This window comes from Scyliorhinus torazame, chromosome 31 (genome assembly GCF_047496885.1).
Source record: "Scyliorhinus torazame isolate Kashiwa2021f chromosome 31, sScyTor2.1, whole genome shotgun sequence".
Lineage (NCBI taxonomy): Eukaryota > Metazoa > Chordata > Chondrichthyes > Carcharhiniformes > Scyliorhinidae > Scyliorhinus > Scyliorhinus torazame.
The window spans coordinates 23,933,660-23,950,410 of NC_092737.1; the positions used below are offsets into that span (position 1 = coordinate 23,933,660).

General features: G+C 52.1%; 1 protein-coding gene across 1 annotated transcript in view; it reads left to right on the plus strand.

The window, feature by feature from the left end:
- The window catches only part of LOC140404597 (phospholipase D1-like), a 131,821-nt gene that overhangs the window by 104,498 nt on the left and 10,572 nt on the right, over positions 1-16,751 (plus strand). Inside the window, 6 exon segments of the mRNA XM_072493198.1 lie at positions 3,941-4,139; positions 4,859-4,977; positions 7,011-7,124; positions 12,443-12,547; positions 14,149-14,237; positions 15,536-15,597. Of these exon segments, the coding sequence (XP_072349299.1) occupies positions 3,941-4,139; positions 4,859-4,977; positions 7,011-7,124; positions 12,443-12,547; positions 14,149-14,237; positions 15,536-15,597 (688 nt within the window).

Here is a 16,751-nt window from a genome sequence, read left to right on the forward strand (position 1 = left end):
GACACTGAGGGCAACTTATCACGGCCAATCCACCCTAACCTGCACATCTTTGGACTGTGGGAGGAAACCGGAGCACCCGGAGGAAACGCAGACACGGGGAGGACGCGCAGACAGTGACCCAGCAGGGAACCTGGGACCCTGGAGCTGTGAAGCAATTGTGCTATCCACATTTGGGTCCACATCTGGTTGGGACGCCGGGCCAGATCCCAACATCTGTCAGGATCCCGGACCAGATCCCGACATTTGTTAGGATACGAATGAGAACGACAAACATTTTTTAAAATATGTAAAACTGTGATAACTCTGACCAATTGGTATCATCGAATCAGAATCACAGAATCGAGTCGGCACTGACAGGTGACTATCACCTGACCTGCCCACCTAATCCCATTCGCCAGCACTCGGTCCATAGCCTTGGATGTTAAGACGTGCCAAGTGCTCATCAAGGTACGCCTCCTCTACCCCCCTCCCATACCTGCCGCCAATTCTAAATATTTTCTTGAGGTATTTGAACATTTTTATAACAGTAACAAAAACAATGACATCAACATGGTAAAATAAACATCCCCCCCCCCCCCCCCAGCCCAATCTTCACGCACCCCAACCGTACAACAACAATCCGCCCGCCCCCCCCTTGGAATACTGCTTCTGCTGACATTTTTAATTTCCCCCGAGACAGTCGACAAACGGCTGACACCTCCGGGTGAACCCCACCATGGACCTCCTTAAGGGGAACTTTATTTTCTCCAGACTGAGAAACCCAACCACGTCACTAACCCAGGTCTCCACACTCGGGGGGGCTTCGAGTCTCTCCACATTCGTAAGATCCGTCTCCGGGCTACCAGGGGGGCAAAGGCCACAAGGTCGGCCTCTTTCGCCCCCTGAACTCCCGGCTCTTCCGACACCCCGAAGATCGCCCCCTCCGGACTCGGCACCACCCGTGTTTTTAGCACCGTGGACATGGCCTTAGCGAAACCCTGTCAAAACCCTCTAAGCTTCGGGCATGCCCAAAACACGTGGACATGATTTGCTGGGCTTCCCGCGCACCTCGCACACCTGCCCTCTACCCCGAAAAAAACTTGCTCATCCGGGCCACCGTCTTGTGTGCCCGGTGGACTCCCTTAAATTCTATCAGGCTAAGCCTGGCGCATGAGGAGGAGGTATCAGCCCTGCTAAGGGCATCCACCCACATCCCGCCTCTATCTCTCCTCCGAGCTCGTCCTCCCACTTGCCCTTAAGCTCCTCCACCGGAGTTTCCTCCACCTGCGAAAGCGCCTGGTAAATATCCGATACCTTCCCCTCTCCCACCCAGGTACTGGAGACTACTCTATCCTGTATCCCCCGTGTCGGCAGCAGCGGAAAGGCCGGCACCTGTTTTCTCAGGAAGTCTCGCACCTGCAAATACCTAAAACCATTCCCTGCTGGCAATTAAAATTTATCCTCCAAAGCTTTCAAGCTGGGGAAGCTCCCGTCTATAAATAGATCCCCATCCTTCCAATTCCTGCCCTCTGCCAACTCCGGAACCCACCATCCAGCCTACCCTGTACCAACCTGTGGTTGTTATAAATCGGGGTCCAAATCGATGCTCCCTCCACTCCCTTATATCTCCTCCATTTCCCCCAGATCCTCAGAGCCGCCACTACCACCGGATTTGTGGAGTATCGGGCCGGCGAGAACAGCAGAGGTGCCGTTACCAATGCTCCCAGACTGGTGTATTTACATGACGCCTCCTCCATCCGCTCCCATGTCGACCCCTCCCCTACTACACACTTCCTAATCATGGCTGTATTAGCCGCCCAGTAGTAATTGCAGAAGTTCAGCAGCGCCAACCCACCCTCCCCCCGACTGCGCTCCAGCAACACTTTCTTCACTCGCGGGGTTTTACCCGCCCACACAAAGCCCAAAATAATCTTATTCACCCGCTTGAAAAAGGCCTTTGGGATGAAGATGGGGAGGCACTGAAAGACGAACAGAAATCTGGGGAGGACCGTCCCCGCCAGTGATAGCGGGAGCATGTCCCATGTCTTAAAGTCCCCTTCCATTTGTTCTACCAACCGGGATAGGTTTAACTTGTGCAGTGCCTCCTATTTCCGGGCCACCTGGATTCCCAGATATTGAATGCTCTTCCCTGCCATTCTAAGCGGCAGCTCTCCCAGTTTCTTCTCCTGCCCTCTTGCCTGGATCGCAAACATCTAGTTTTTCATCATGTTCAATTTATACCCCGTAAAGTTGCCAAATTCCCCCACGATTCGCATTACTTCCCCCATCCCCTCCAACGGGTCCGAAATGTACAAGAGCAGATCATCTACGTAGAGCGAGACCCGGTGCTCCACCCCCCCACCCCCCGAACCAGCCCTTTCCAGTTCCTAGAGACTTTTAACACCATGGCCTATGGCCTGCCGCCAATTCTAATAAAGCAACCCAATACAGTTCAAATGCCACTTATAAATAAAGTTAACACAACAAGTTTACTTGCTTAGCTGTGTAGAGGTGGAGGGAGTTCCTTTCAAGAGCAGATCCAGTACACCTTTGCCTCGTCTAGACACATCTGCTCAACCTAACATCAGTTGGCAAAAAATAGGCTGTTGAACTTAAAATCCTGCAACGGAATACAAAACTACAGACAGACCTGGCTCCTCCCATTAATTGCACCATGTGTATCCCACTACGATCCATGGCCTGCTTAGCTCGGACTAAAAACCACTCCCTCCTAAATGTTCTACACTCCGGGGAATCTCCAGCAATCAAAACAGGATTCCATTAGCTCTTTATCTGTAACCAAGAAAGTGGGTGGAATGGATGATTACCTCACCTTCATGACTCGTTAATTACTGCGTGTACGTATTTTAAACCCGGGGGCAGCACAGTAGCATTGTGGATAGCACAATTGCTTCACACTCCAGGGTCCCAGGTTCGATTCCGGCTTGGGTCACCGTCTGTGCGGAATCTGCACATCCTCCCCATGTGTGCGTGGGTTTCCTCCGGGTGCTCCGGTTTCCTCCCACGGTCCAAAGATGTGCAGGTTAGGTGGATTGGCCATGATAAATTGCCCTTATTGTCAAAATTGCCCTTAGTGTTGGGTGGGGTTACTGGGTTATGGGGATAGGGTGGAGGTGTTAACCTTGGGTAGGGTGCTCTTTCCAAGAGCCGGTGCAGACTCGATGGGCCGAATGGCCTCCTTCTGCACTGTAAATTCTATAATAATCTATAATAATATGACTGCAACAAATATAAAATATAATATATCACAATTTCTACATTCCTCAGGCAGAGAGTGTCATGTGAGAGTACCTTTAAGGAATGGGTGTTTATCAGTGATGTCAGAGTGTGGGTGGAGCTGGGCTGTCTGTCAGCTTTTTACTTTTGTTTTAGGCTGTTTGCTGCAGGGTGTGTTTTAGTTTCGTTTTCAGAGCTGGATTGCTGCAGTCACAGCCAGAAGGGGTATTAATCTCTCTCTCTCTAATCTAAAGACTGTAAATCGATCCTTTGGTGAGTCAAAACTAATAACTGCTCTCAGTAGTGACTTTAATCTGATGTGCTTCTGTTTAAAGGTTTTTTTAAAAAGTCTTCTGGATGTTAAAAGGACAGCTTAAGGATTACTTAGTATTCTTTGGGGGTTGTATCTGAATTGATGGTTGCTAAGATGTTCACTGTATGTTTTAAAAAGGTTAACTTGAGTTCATGGAATAAACATTGTTTTGCTTTAAAAAATACTTTTCCATTTCTGCTGTACCACCCCTGTAGAGTGGGCCGTGTGCTCCCCATACCACAATCTAGTAAAAGTTGTGGGTCAGGTGAACTCCATGATACATTTGGGGTTCTCTAAAACCTGGCCCAACTAGAGGAAAGAGCATTACTCACAGAGCTAGGGCTGATACACACACATACACGCGCGCGCACACATACGCACAAAGCAACGTTGACTATTTTGTTTCTCCAGGTGAATAATCACAACGAGGCAGAGCCCCTGGATAAACGTCCAGAGGACGAGGGTGACGGGGCTGAGGAACTGAAGGAGTGCCAATCCCGCTGTCTGCCGAACTCGGCAGACTGCAACGCGGCTGGGCAGTTCTGGCTCGGGAAAGATTATTGCAACTTCATTCAGAAGGACTGGGTGGAGTTGGACAAACCTTTCGAAGGTAAAAAGCCAGCTGCCTATTGGTTAGAATTTGACCTTTCTCCCCCAGCAGTTCGAGGAGAGCCGTAACTTTATCTCTGTGGCATCGGGTGTCTTCAATGGGCAATCCTACTGGCAAGCAGCGGGAAGCCAGTGAGCAGCTGGGAAACCAGAGAATCCCGTTCCCCGTGTTCCAGTCAGTAGTCCCAAAACAATGCATACTGAGACACGGGAGAGAAGTACGTTACGCCCACTGAAGTTTCTTTGAAGTGAACGCACGGATTGTCAGGAAACGAGTAAGGTCACTGAGCACTGCAAGATCCCGCAAAAAAAAGCAGTGAGGCCGTGCATGAGCAGGTTAATTTCAACGTTGTTGTTTGAGACATAAATGTGCGCCAGAGCTCTGGTAATCTTCTGCGAACAGAGGCCAGCAGGTCCTCCACGTCAACCTAACGGGGCCTGAATTTGACGTCTCGCTGGAGAGACGGCACATTCCGGCAGCGCGGCACTCCCTCGGTGATTGCCTTGATCCCAGTCAGCCTGCGTCGCGGCTCTCGGTTCGCTGGGATGAGAATGGGGCTCGGACCCCCCCCCCCTCATCGTCTCCCCGAGCCGGGCAAAGCCGACGTTTGCAACGACAGGCTAAGAGCGAACCAAGGAATTTATTTGCAAAAGAAAGTGATTACGCGGAGCGTGTGCCACTTTACTCCAGTAAACAATCCTTCCTCCTCCCGCCTGCAGATTTCATTGATCGGACCTCAACACCACGTATGCCGTGGCGTGACATAGGCGTGGTCGTCCACGGCGGAGCGGCGCAGGATGTGGCCCGGCACTTTATACAGCGATGGAACTTCACCAAGGTCATTTGCTTTGGCAATGGAAAGGCTAAATATTCGTTGCGTTGACTGTTTTGCGCCCAATGTAACTCCGGGTTGAACTTTTGATTCCACACCCTCTCCATCGCCAAGATGGCTTGCTTCCATTTCTGTAATGTTGCCTCTCTCTTGTGTGTATGCATCCTCATTCATGCCTCTGTTACCTCTCGATTCTAACTATTCTAACTCCCTCGTCGCTGGTCTGCACTTTTAACCCTTCAAATCCTGGGTCTTGCAAGATTCTGTTGTCCATGGCCTAATTCACACACAATTACCCATCATGCTCATGGCGTTTGTGATAGCTCCCACGGTCTTGTCTTCCAACCCCATTGTAACCTCCTCCATCCTATCACACTTGAGATTTCTGCGTCCCTCCATTTCTGGACTCCCATTGCTGGCCAAGCTCTGGAATTCCCTCCTTACCTCCGTTAAGGTGCTCCTTAAAACCTCTTTGACCGGGTGCTCGGGCCGCCTGTCCTTCATGTCTCCTCATGTGGATCAGTGTCAGAGTGGATTTGGAAGCTCTTTGGTGAAGAGCTTCATGCCAGGCTAAGGGTGCTTTATAAATGCAATCAGATTGTGGTTCCGCAGAATCGCTACAGTGCAGAAGGAGGCTGTTACAACCCATACTAGACCTCTGGAATCAGAGCTATTACTCTCCCCGAGAGCCACGTTCAGTCAGAACTCCCCGCTGAGGAGTGGGAGGCCTTGAACTTTGATATAAAAGTTGACCAGGTCCGGGACTCCTCAGACTTGGCTGGGATCTGAAATGTATTGTACATAACATTACTTTGCAATAAAACTAGTTTCCCTTTACCCTCTCACCTCGGACTCATCTATTCTTACTAAAGAGGCCATTTGGCCCATCGGGTCTGCGCCAGCCCTCTGAAAGGGCGTCCGACCTAGGCCCATTCCCCAATCCCCGTGACCCCACCTAACCTGCACATCTTTGGACTGTGGGAGGAAACCGGAGCACCCGGAGGAAAACCACGCAGACACGGGGAGAGCGTGCAGACTCCGCACAGACAGTGACCCAAGCCGGGAATTGAACCCAGGTGCTGGGAGGCAGCAGTGCTAACCACCATGCTGACCTGATCTGTCATTGAACTCCATCTACGGACCTCGAATCCCCATCGCTCTACACAGAAACTGAACTGGACCCAACCCACATTAATACTGTGGCTACCAGGGCAGGTCAGAGGCTGGGAATCCTGCGGAGAGCAACTCACATCCTGACCCCCCCCCCCACCTCCCCCAAAGCCTGTCCACCATCTACAAGGCACAGGTCAGGAGTGTGATGGGAGACTCCCCACTTGCCTGGATGAGCGCAGCTCCAACAACACTCAAGAAGCTCGACGCCATCCAGGACAAAGCAGCCCCGCTTGATTGCTCCCCTTCCTCAAACATTCACTCCCTCCCCCACCGACGCACAGTGGCAGCCGTGTGTACCGTCTACAAGATGCACGGCAGCAACTCACCAAGGTTCCTTAGACAACACCTTCCAAACCCACCCCCTCTACCACCTAGAAGGACAAGAGCAGCAGATACCTGGGAACCCCACCGCCTGGAGGTTCCCCTCCGAGTCACTCCCCACCCAGACTGGGAAATATATCGGCCGTTCCTTCACTGTCGCCGGGGCAACACGCTGGAACTCCCTCCCTAACAGCACAATGGGTGTACCTACATCTCAGGGACTGCAGCGGCTCAAGAAGGGCAGCGGCTTCTCGAGGGGCAGTTAGGGACGGACAATAAAAGCTGGGCCTGGGGCCAGCGACGCTCCATGAAAGGATATTAAAAACGTAACTTTATCAAATCTCTTCTCGGCCTTCTCCGCTCCGAGGAAACAACCTTCGTGCCCCAGACCAGCCAATTACCTGTGATTCCCTCAACCACTGGACTAATTTTCCCAAATCTTTGCTGTCCGTTCTTGCAAAGCTCCGTGAACCTGCTGAAGCCCAAAATGTATCGAACGGAAAGTTGGAAATGTTGTAACGCAGGATATTATTATTGATTTTCAGACTGTGAAGCCCAAGTACAGACCCTCGTGCTTCCCCTACCTGTTGCCAAAATCTCACACCACTGCCGATCGTCTTCCATTCGTCATTCCCGGCTCTGTCGCCGCGGACGTCCAGGTGAGTAACCAAGACCGGAAGCTTCCGCGCAGCTCAGCTGCTGCTCCTGTTTGTATATTGCCGAGAGGCGGGACGAGCTTTTCTGTCCTGCACGCCGCAGGGCTAAGGCACGAATGGCAAGGTTCCAAACTCTCGCCGCAATCTATACTGCGGGGGGGGGGGGGGCAGATCGACTCTGATTGGCTGGAGCGTTGCCATGAGAAGGCAGTGGGGGGACTGTGGGCGCCAGGATAATTCGAAGCGACGGCCAATGGCCCACAAGCACAGTTTCACGTGCGGCCACCATCTTTAACATAGTAAAATAGGAGCAGGAGGGAGGCCATTCGGCCCTTCGAGCCTGCTCTGCCATTCATTATGATCATGGCTGATCATCCAACTCAATAGCCTAAATCCGCTTTCCCCTAGCCTTCGATCCCCTTCGCCCAAGTGCTGAGTCTAGATGCTTCATGAAAACACACCATTTTGGCCTCAAACGACTTCCCGTGGTGACGGATTCACAGGCCGATCACTCTCTGGGTGAAGAAATTTCTCCTTCTCTCGTCCGAAATGGTCTCCCCCGTATCCTCAGACTGTGACCCCTGGTTCTGGACCCCCCCCGCCCACCATCGGGAACATCCTTCCTGCATCGACCCTGTCCAGTCCCCCCACCATCAGGAACATGCCTTCCTGCATCGACCTGTCCAGTCCCCCCCCCACCATCGGGAACATCCTTCCTGCATCGACCCTGTCCAGTCCCCCCCACCATCGGGAACATCCTTCCTGCATCAACCCTGTCCCAGTCTCCCCCACCATCGGGAACATCCTTCCTGCATCGACCCTGTCCAGTCCCCCCCACCACCATCGGGAACATCCTTCCTGCATCGACCCTGTCCAGTCCCCCCCCACCATCGGGAACATCCTTCCTGCATCGACCCCGTTCCAGTCTCCCCCCCCCATCATCGGGAACATCCTTCCTGCATCGACCCTGTCCAGTCCCCCCCCCCCCACCATCGGGAACATCCTTCCTGCATCGACCCTGTCCAGCCCCCCCCACCATCGGGAACATCCTTCCTGCATCGACCCTGTCCAGTCCCCCCCACCATCGGGAACATCCTTCCTGAATCGACCCTGTCCAGTCTCCCCCACCATCGGGAACATCCTTCCTGCATCGACCCTGTCCAGTCCCCCCCCCCCCCCCCCCCCCCACCATCGGGAACATCCTTCCTGCATCGACCCTGTCCAGCCCACCCCCACCATCGGGAACATCCTTCCTGCATCTTACCCTGTCCCCCCCCCACCACCATCGGGAACATCCTTCCTGCATCGACCCTGTCCAGTCCCCCCCCCCCCCCACCATCGGGAACATCCTTCCTGCATCGACCCTGTCCAGCCCCACCCCCCCCCCCCCCCACAATCGGGAACATCCTTCCTGCATTGACCCTGTCCAGTCCCCCCCCCCCCCCCCCCCCACCATCAGGAACATCCTTCCTGCATCGACCCTGTCCAGCCCCCCCCCCCACCATCGGGAACATCCTTCTGCATCGACCCTGTCCAGCCCCCCCCCCCCCCCCACCATCGGGAACATCCTTCCTGCATCGACCCTGTCCAGTCCCCCCCCCACCATCGGGAACATCCTTCCTGCATCGACCCTGTCCAGTCCCCCCCCCACCATCGGGAGCATCCTTCCTGCATCGACCCTGTCCAGCCCCCCCCACCCCCCTACCATCGGAACATCCTTCCTGCATCGACCCTGTCCAGCCCCCCCCAACATCGGGAACATCCTTCCTGCATCTACCCTGTCCAGTACCCCCCCACCATCGGGAACATCCTTCCTGCATCGGCCCTGTCCAGCCCCCCCCACCCCCCCACCATCGGGAACATCCTTCCTGCATCGACCCTGTCCAGTCCTGTTAGAAGTTTATAGGTTTCTATGAGATCCCCCCTCGTTCTCCTGAACTCCAGCGAATACAATCCCAACCGAGTCAATCACTCCTCGTACGTCAGTCCCGCCATCCCTGGAATCAGTCTGGTAAACCTTTGCTGCACTTCCTGTCGAGCAAGAATAATCCTTCCTCAGATAAGGATATTGATTGGGAGCAATGTGCAGCAGTGTGCATATACAGCTATGTGTTACAGGGCCCGGGTTTAGAGAACCCCAAAGTGTTTCATGGAGTTCACCTGACCCACAACTTTTACTAGATGTTGGTTATGGGGAGCACAAGGGCCCACTCTACAGGTGTGATGCAACAGAGAGCTAAAGTACTTTTAAAAAACAATGTTTATTCTATGAATCCAGTTAACACTTTATAAACACACAGTTAACATCTTAACATCTATCAACACAATAATCCCCACAGATACAATATTCTATAAGTAACCCTTCATAACTTTCCTCACAACATCCACAAGTCCAAAGACCCTCTTTACAGAAAGACAGCAGGTTTAATATTCTCTACAGAAACAGGTGTTACTTTGAAATCCTCAAATGATCTGGAGACAGTCTTTAGATTGTAGCGAGGGATCAATGCACTTCTTGCTGTGACTGCAGTTTCTTCAACTCTGAAAACGAAACCAAAACACACACACACACACGAGCTTTTTGCTCAAAGCGAAAGTAAAAGTAGAGGCTCCGCTCCACCCACACACCGACATCACTGCAGCTATTTGAGAAACACCCATTTATTAAAGGTACATCCGCTACAAGCTATTTGGTAAACGTCCATTTTTTAAAGGTACACTCACATGACGCTATGCGCTGGCCCTAGGATTGCAACTATTTTGGTGCCAGCGGCAACAAGGTAACACTTCTCACGACCCCCCCCCCCCCCCCTTGCCAAGTTCCAGCCCCCCTTTTCTTCCAGCCGTGTAAATTGTCCTGAGAGTTTGAATTTTGATATTCTTGTGTTTGTCCTGATAGGTTTGAGATGAAAGGATTCAACCACATGTTTCTCTTTCCAACGATGTTCAAGTTCGGTAACATCGGCTTACGGCTCCTGTTTGTCTAATGCATCTTGACAAATACATGAATAGGATGGGAATAGAGGGATACGGCCCCCCCCCCACCTCCCCCCCCATGTGAGGAGAAATTGATGAATGCCTTTTGATATTTTTCCTTGCAGCTATGATACTGTATCATAGCTGTATCATATCAACCTCAGTATCATAGCTGCAAGGAAAAATATCAAAGGCATTCATCAATTTCTCCTCCACATGGGGGGGAGGTGGAGGGGGGGGGGGCCGTATCCCTCTATTCCCATCCTATTCATGTATTTGTCAAGATGCCCCTTAAATGTCCCTATCGTCCCTGCTTCCACCACCTCCTCCGGCAGCGAGTTCCAGGCACCCACTACCCTCTGCGTAAAAAACTTGCCTCGTCCATCTCCTCTAAACCTTGCCCCTCGCACTTTAAACCTATGCCCCCTAGTAATTGACCCCTCTACCCTGGGGAAAAGCCTCTGACTATCCACTCTGTCTATGCCCCTCATCATTTTGTAGACCTCTATCAGGTCGCCCCTCAACCTCCTTCGTTCCAGTGAGAACAAACCGAGTTTATTCAACCGCTCCTCATAGCTAATGCCCTCCATACCAGGCAACATCCTGGTAAATCTCTTCTGCACCCTCTAAAGTCTCCACATCCTTCTGGTAGTGTGGCGACCAGAATTGAACACTATACGCCAAGTGTGGCCTAACTAGGTTCTATACAGCTGCAACATGACTTGCCAATTTTTACACTCAATGCCCCGGCCAATGAAGGCAAGCATGCCGTGTGCCTTCTTGACTACCTTCTCCACCTGTGTTGCCCCTTTCAGTGACCTGTGGACCTGTACACCTAGATCTCTTTGACTTTCAATACTCTTGAGGGTTCTACCATTCACTGTATATTCCCGACCTGCATTAGACTTTCCAAAATGTATTCCCTCATATTTGTCCGGATTAAACTCCATCTGCCATCTCTCCGCCCAAGTCTCCAAACAATCTAAATCCTGCTGTATCCTCCGACAGTCCTCATCGCTATCCGCAATTCCACAACCTTTGTGTCGTCTGCAAACTTACTAATCAGGTGGTTACATAGCAGGTGACTTCTCCACGAAAATGCAGTCAGTGGAGGATAGTTTGTCTCCACCCCCACTCAGAGGGGCTGGTTTAGCACACTGGGCTAAATAGCTGGCTTGTAATGCAGAACAAGGCCAGCGGCGGCGGGTTCAATTCCCGTACCGGCCTCCCCGAACAGGCGCCGGAATGTGGCAACTAGGGGCTTTTCACAGTAACTTCATTGAAGTTCATTGATGCCTACTTGTGACAATAAGCGATTATTATTAGAATATTATTATTGTAGGAGGTTAGGTGGGTGAATTAATTGAGGCGTTTAAGATTGGAGATTTTTTAAAAAAGAAGAAAGATGTGCGTTTGAATAGTCCGTTTCACCGCTGCCGGACGTCGCGAAGTACTTTGCAGCAAGCGAGTTAGTTTTGAAAGTCGCTGTTGGGAGTTCAGGAAACATGGCAGCTGATCCCTTGAACGGCAACTCTTTGGTATTTTTGCGCGGTTTTTGTTTGGTTTGACGGCTGAATGGTTGGTCAGGGCAGCAGAGGGAACTCACAGTGCCATGGTCCGTTTACACGTGGCAGACAAGGCTGCGACTTGAAGCTATTTTCATCTGGTGTTGGGGGGGTGGGGGCGGGGGGGGGGGGGGGGGGGGGGGGGGGGGGAGAGGGGGACGTTTAAAATTCAAGCCAGGCCGTTCAGGGGGAATGACGGATGCTGCTGCCTCACTGTGCCAGCGACCCGGGTTCAATTCCGGCCCTCGGGTGACTGCGGAGTCTGCACGTTCTCCCCCCCCCGTGTGTGCGTGGGTTTTCCTCCGGGTGCTCCGGTTTCCTCCCACGGTCCAAAGATGTGCGGGTTAGGTGATTGGCCGGGCTAAAGTCCCCCTTAGTGTCCAAAACGTTAGGTGGAGTTCGGGGGGTGGGGGTGGGAGAGTGGGCCTAGGCAGGGTGCTCTTTTCAAAGAGTGGGTACGGATCTGATGGGCCGAATGGTTGGGTAATAGGGTTAAGGATACGAAACCAGATGGACTTCAAGTTGATGATCTAATTGCATGACGGAACAGGCTCGAGAGGCTGAATGGCCTCCTCCTGTTTCATCCACCTCCCCATTTAACGGATCATTCGGATTGGCTCAATGATCACATTTTCCCCTCGCCAAAACAGACAGGACTTAACCCCATTTTTGGGATTGAGAGGCTAGGGAAGAACTCACCGCTTCTGCCGGACTTCAATAGGCCAGAGTCGCTCAGAATGGATGTGGAATAACAATGAACAATATTTTTCCCTCTTCCAGGTCCTCCGATCCGTGGAATGTTGGTCTGCGGGTTCGAGTGAACATTCCATTTACAACGCCTACCTTCACGTGATCCGGGACAGTCAGCATTTTGTGTACATTGAGGTAAAACACCGTTGCCAACAGGAGCTTGATTGGTGCATTGAGGTCTCCGACTGGCGACGCTGGTTATTATGGGTTGGCTGCGCTAAAATTGCCCCCTTAGTGTCCAAAGATGCCCAGGTTAGGTGGGGCTATGGGGATAGGGCAGGGAGGAGTGGGACTGGATAGGGTGCTCTTTCGGAGGGTCGGGGCCCGCTCAATGGGCAAGTGGCCTCCTTTGGCACTGGGGGGATTCTAAAGGGGGCGCAGGGGGCAGAGGGACCTGGGGCATCTGTGCCCAGGTCATTGAGGGTGCAAACACAGGTGGAGAGCTGTTAATAAAGCATTTGGGACAATGGAGCGCAGGAGTGCGGAGGTTACGTTGAACTGGGTAAGATGCCAGGTCCATTGCGTCCAGTTCTGGGCGCCGCACGTTCGCGGAGAATGCTTCCAGGGACTTGAATTACGTGGACAGGTTTGGAGACATTGGGACGGTTTTTCTTTCAGGAGAGACGGTGAGAAGGTCGTCGGTTCGGACCAGCCCATCCCGAACTGTCCTTCAGAAGGTGGTGTTGAGTTGCCTTCCCGAACCCGACTGCAGTCAGGAGCGTGACGGGAATACCCTCCACTCCCCTGGATGGGCGCAGCTCCCAACTACACTCGAGAAGCTCGACACCGCCCGGGACAAGGCGGCACAGTGGTTAGCACGGCTGCCCACGCGCCAGGGACCGGTGTTCAGTTCCCCGCCTCGGGTGGCTGTCTGCCTCGAGTCTGCACGTCCTCCCCCGTGTCTGCGTGGGTTTCCTCCGGGTGCTCCGGTTTCCTCCCACAGTCCAAAGACGCGCAGGTTAGAGTGGGGATGGATTCATAGATTCTACAGTGCAGAAGGAGGCCATTCGGCCATCGAGTCCGCACCGGCTCTTGGAAAGAGCGCCCTACCCAACCACACACCTCCACCCTATCCCCATAACCCAGCAACCCCACCCAACACTGAGGGCAATTTTGGACACGAAGGGCAATTTGGCACGGCCAATCCACCTAACCTGCACGGGGAGGTGGACCTAGGTGGAGACTCAATGGGCCGATTGGCCTCTTTCTGCACTGTAGGAATTCTATGATGGAGCAGCCCCGCTTGATTGGCACCCCATCAACTACCTCAAACACCCACTCCCTCCCCCACCGACGCACAGTGGCAGCCGTGTGTACCGTCTACAAGATACACTGCAGCAACTCACCAAGGTTCCTCAGGCAGCACCTTCCAAACCCACCCCCTCTACCATCTCGAAGGACAAGAGCAGCAGACACACGGACTGTTGTGTTTGATGAAGGCAGCTCACACCACCTGAAGGGCAGTTAGGAATGGACAATAAATGTTGGCCTCACCGGCGAAGCCTGAGTCCTTAGGCCCCAACATAGGATTAGGGAAAGAAGCCTGCGTTTGATGAAGAATTGGGTGGCGGTGCCACGTTGGGCCGGTTTTGAGGGTGGGGTGGCAGGGGGACAGGTGAGGGAATCTCGCCAGCTCTGCACTACTCGGCTGCCCCCCGCTCCCCCAGACTGCTCGGCGGAATCTGTCCGGCCCATTCCTCACCTCCTGCCGTGTGTCTCTCTCTCTCTCTCCTCAGAATCAATTCTTCATCACCTGTTCTGACGAAAGCAGCATCTACAACCAGATCGGAGATGTCATCGTGGAAAGGATTCTCAAAGCACACAGGTGAGGTTTTGACGCGCCCCTCCCTCTCTTTCCCCTCCCCCTCCCCCTGCCCTCTCACGCCTGCCAACAGGGCAGTGTGGCCCTCTGGATGCCTTCACACGAATGCCTGGATGTCATTCCAATACCGAGCATGGGTTCATTGGGGATCAGGACTCACTGACAGGGAAGCTCCAATGTTCCACACGTTAAGAATTGACGTAGACACCAACTTCCAGCTTGGTTGAATCCATCTTGGGCCTGTTCTTGTAGCTCAGGGTTTCGCAAACATATCCAGCCACAGAACCTGGTTAACCTCCCAAAGTGCGGTCAGGACCCCGAGGAAACATCCTCGTTATGGTGAGGTCCTAAACAACAAAATAAAAAGTCTTTTCTCTTTCGGTCATGTTGTGTTGTGCACTCTGGGATAACACAGGCTGCAACCCGATGCAGCTTTGACCAAAAGATACTCCAGACTTTGAAGTAAGTTCAATGTGATTTATTGAACCGTTAGCACAGTTCTCCACGAGTTTGACTCTCCTGCTAATCTTGCTATAGTAACTCAGTCTAACTAACCAGTCTGCTCTAAGCCACGTGGTGGGTGTGATGCCTTCTTATCTGCCCCTGTCCCACTCTCTAAGTGTCGCCTGTGGAAAGAGACAGAGCATGTGTGCCCTGTCCCTTATATCTGGGCTGTGTAATGCCCCCTTATGGTAGTGTCACCTCTGGGTGTCTTGACTGCCCATTGGTTGTGTCCTATTCTATGTGTTCATTAGCTGTATGTCTGCGTGTCATGATGTCTCTGGAGCTCCCTCTAGTGTTTACTTAGTCCGTAGTGTATTTACATGAAACCCCTTGTGTATTTACAGTGATGCACATCACCACAGGTCATAGCACTTTCTCTTAAGAAAAGATTGCCTTTCTAAACCCTCCTCCTTCTCAGCTGTAAATCCTCCAAATGTACCAGTTAACTCCGATCTCGACTCAGCCTCGGTCCCATCCTCTTCCTTTGCAAAGACGGATACAATGTACTCGTTTAATACCTTCTCGCTGTTTCTCCAGCCTCCATTTACAAGTCTCCAGTTTTGATCCCTTACCAGCTCCCCACTCTCACTCTTATTATTTACGCGCTGATGCAAGACCTTGGATTCCCTTTTATGTTACCTGCCAGGTTCTTTTCATGCTCTCTCTTTGCTTTTCTTATTTGTTTTTTTTTCCACTTTCCCCCCCGTCCCTTCTATATTCAGCCTCATTCTCCAATGTATTTTTTTAACCTAACATCTGTTTTACACACACATTTCCCGTTTCATCTTCTCCTCTAGCTCTCTTGCTATCCAGGGCGCTCTGGATTTAATTGTCCTACCTATTTGTCACAGGTCTGAGGGTACGGGGTAGATTTTGTTGCTAACTTTGGTTGGCTCTTAAATGTTGCTCGTTGTGCCTTTACTTAATTTGCTCTGTTTCTATAACCTTTGCTCTCGAGTCGCCAGGTATCTTTATGATACGCCACGAGGTTCAAGTTCAAGTGCTGATCAATAACTCACTACACCAGTTAGTACGTTTCAAATCAAAACACATTTATTATACACAGTCAATCACTGCTCATGCATAAAACTCTACTTACTAGACTATCTCTAACACTAAAAGGCCTATACTTAGCTTTGGAACTGGCCCACCAGGTCAGGGGAACAATGGCCTTTCGTTCGATTCTGAGTCTGCAGGATTCAAAAGCTGGTATGGGACTGGTAGCTAGGAGCGCCTATCTCGTAGCGTGCGTTGACTGGAGACTTACTTGGTTGGTGCAGCTACTAGCAGGTCACTGTCAAGGATTGGTTCGAGCTGCTGAGTGACCCTGCAAGAAGGACAAATTGAACTTGGGGACTCTATTTTATAGTCCCCAGGGGCCTCCCGCCCTTCGGGGCGGACCCCGTACCTGGTTCCAAGTGATTGGACTAAGTTCTGATCACTTGGATCGATTTCCCCAATACTGGAGCTGTTCCCTGATCGCTGGGCGGTCCCTAAGTGTCCGTTGGCCTTCCTTTGTCTTGGCTCCTGCTGGCGCCGAGGAGTCTGGCTTGGCCTTGTTTATTTTAAATGTTTCAATTGTACCCGGGGGATCGCTCATTAATATGCAGGTGGCTGTTGGTTTCAGTGCTGTCTGGGTTTCTGTAAGTTCTAATACACAGGAAACTTTGCACCTGCTAGTTTTTCATGGCTTGACTGAATTTCCCTGCATTCTTTGCGGACCTCCATTTTAAGTCGGGAAGTGGCCACCCCAGGTGGCTACAATTTAGGGCGGAGATGAGGAGAAATTTCTTCACCCAGAGAGTGGTGGGCCTGTGGAATTCGTTACCACAGGAAGTCGTGAGGCCAAAACATTGCCTGTTGCCAAGAAGCAGTTCGATATCGCACTTGGGGTGGAGGGATCAAAGGATATGAGGAGGGGAGGCAGAATTAGGCTATTGAGTTGGATGATCCGCCATGATCATCGCCCCCCCCCCCCCCTCCCCGCCCCCAGAACCAGGTCCATCAGGCCTG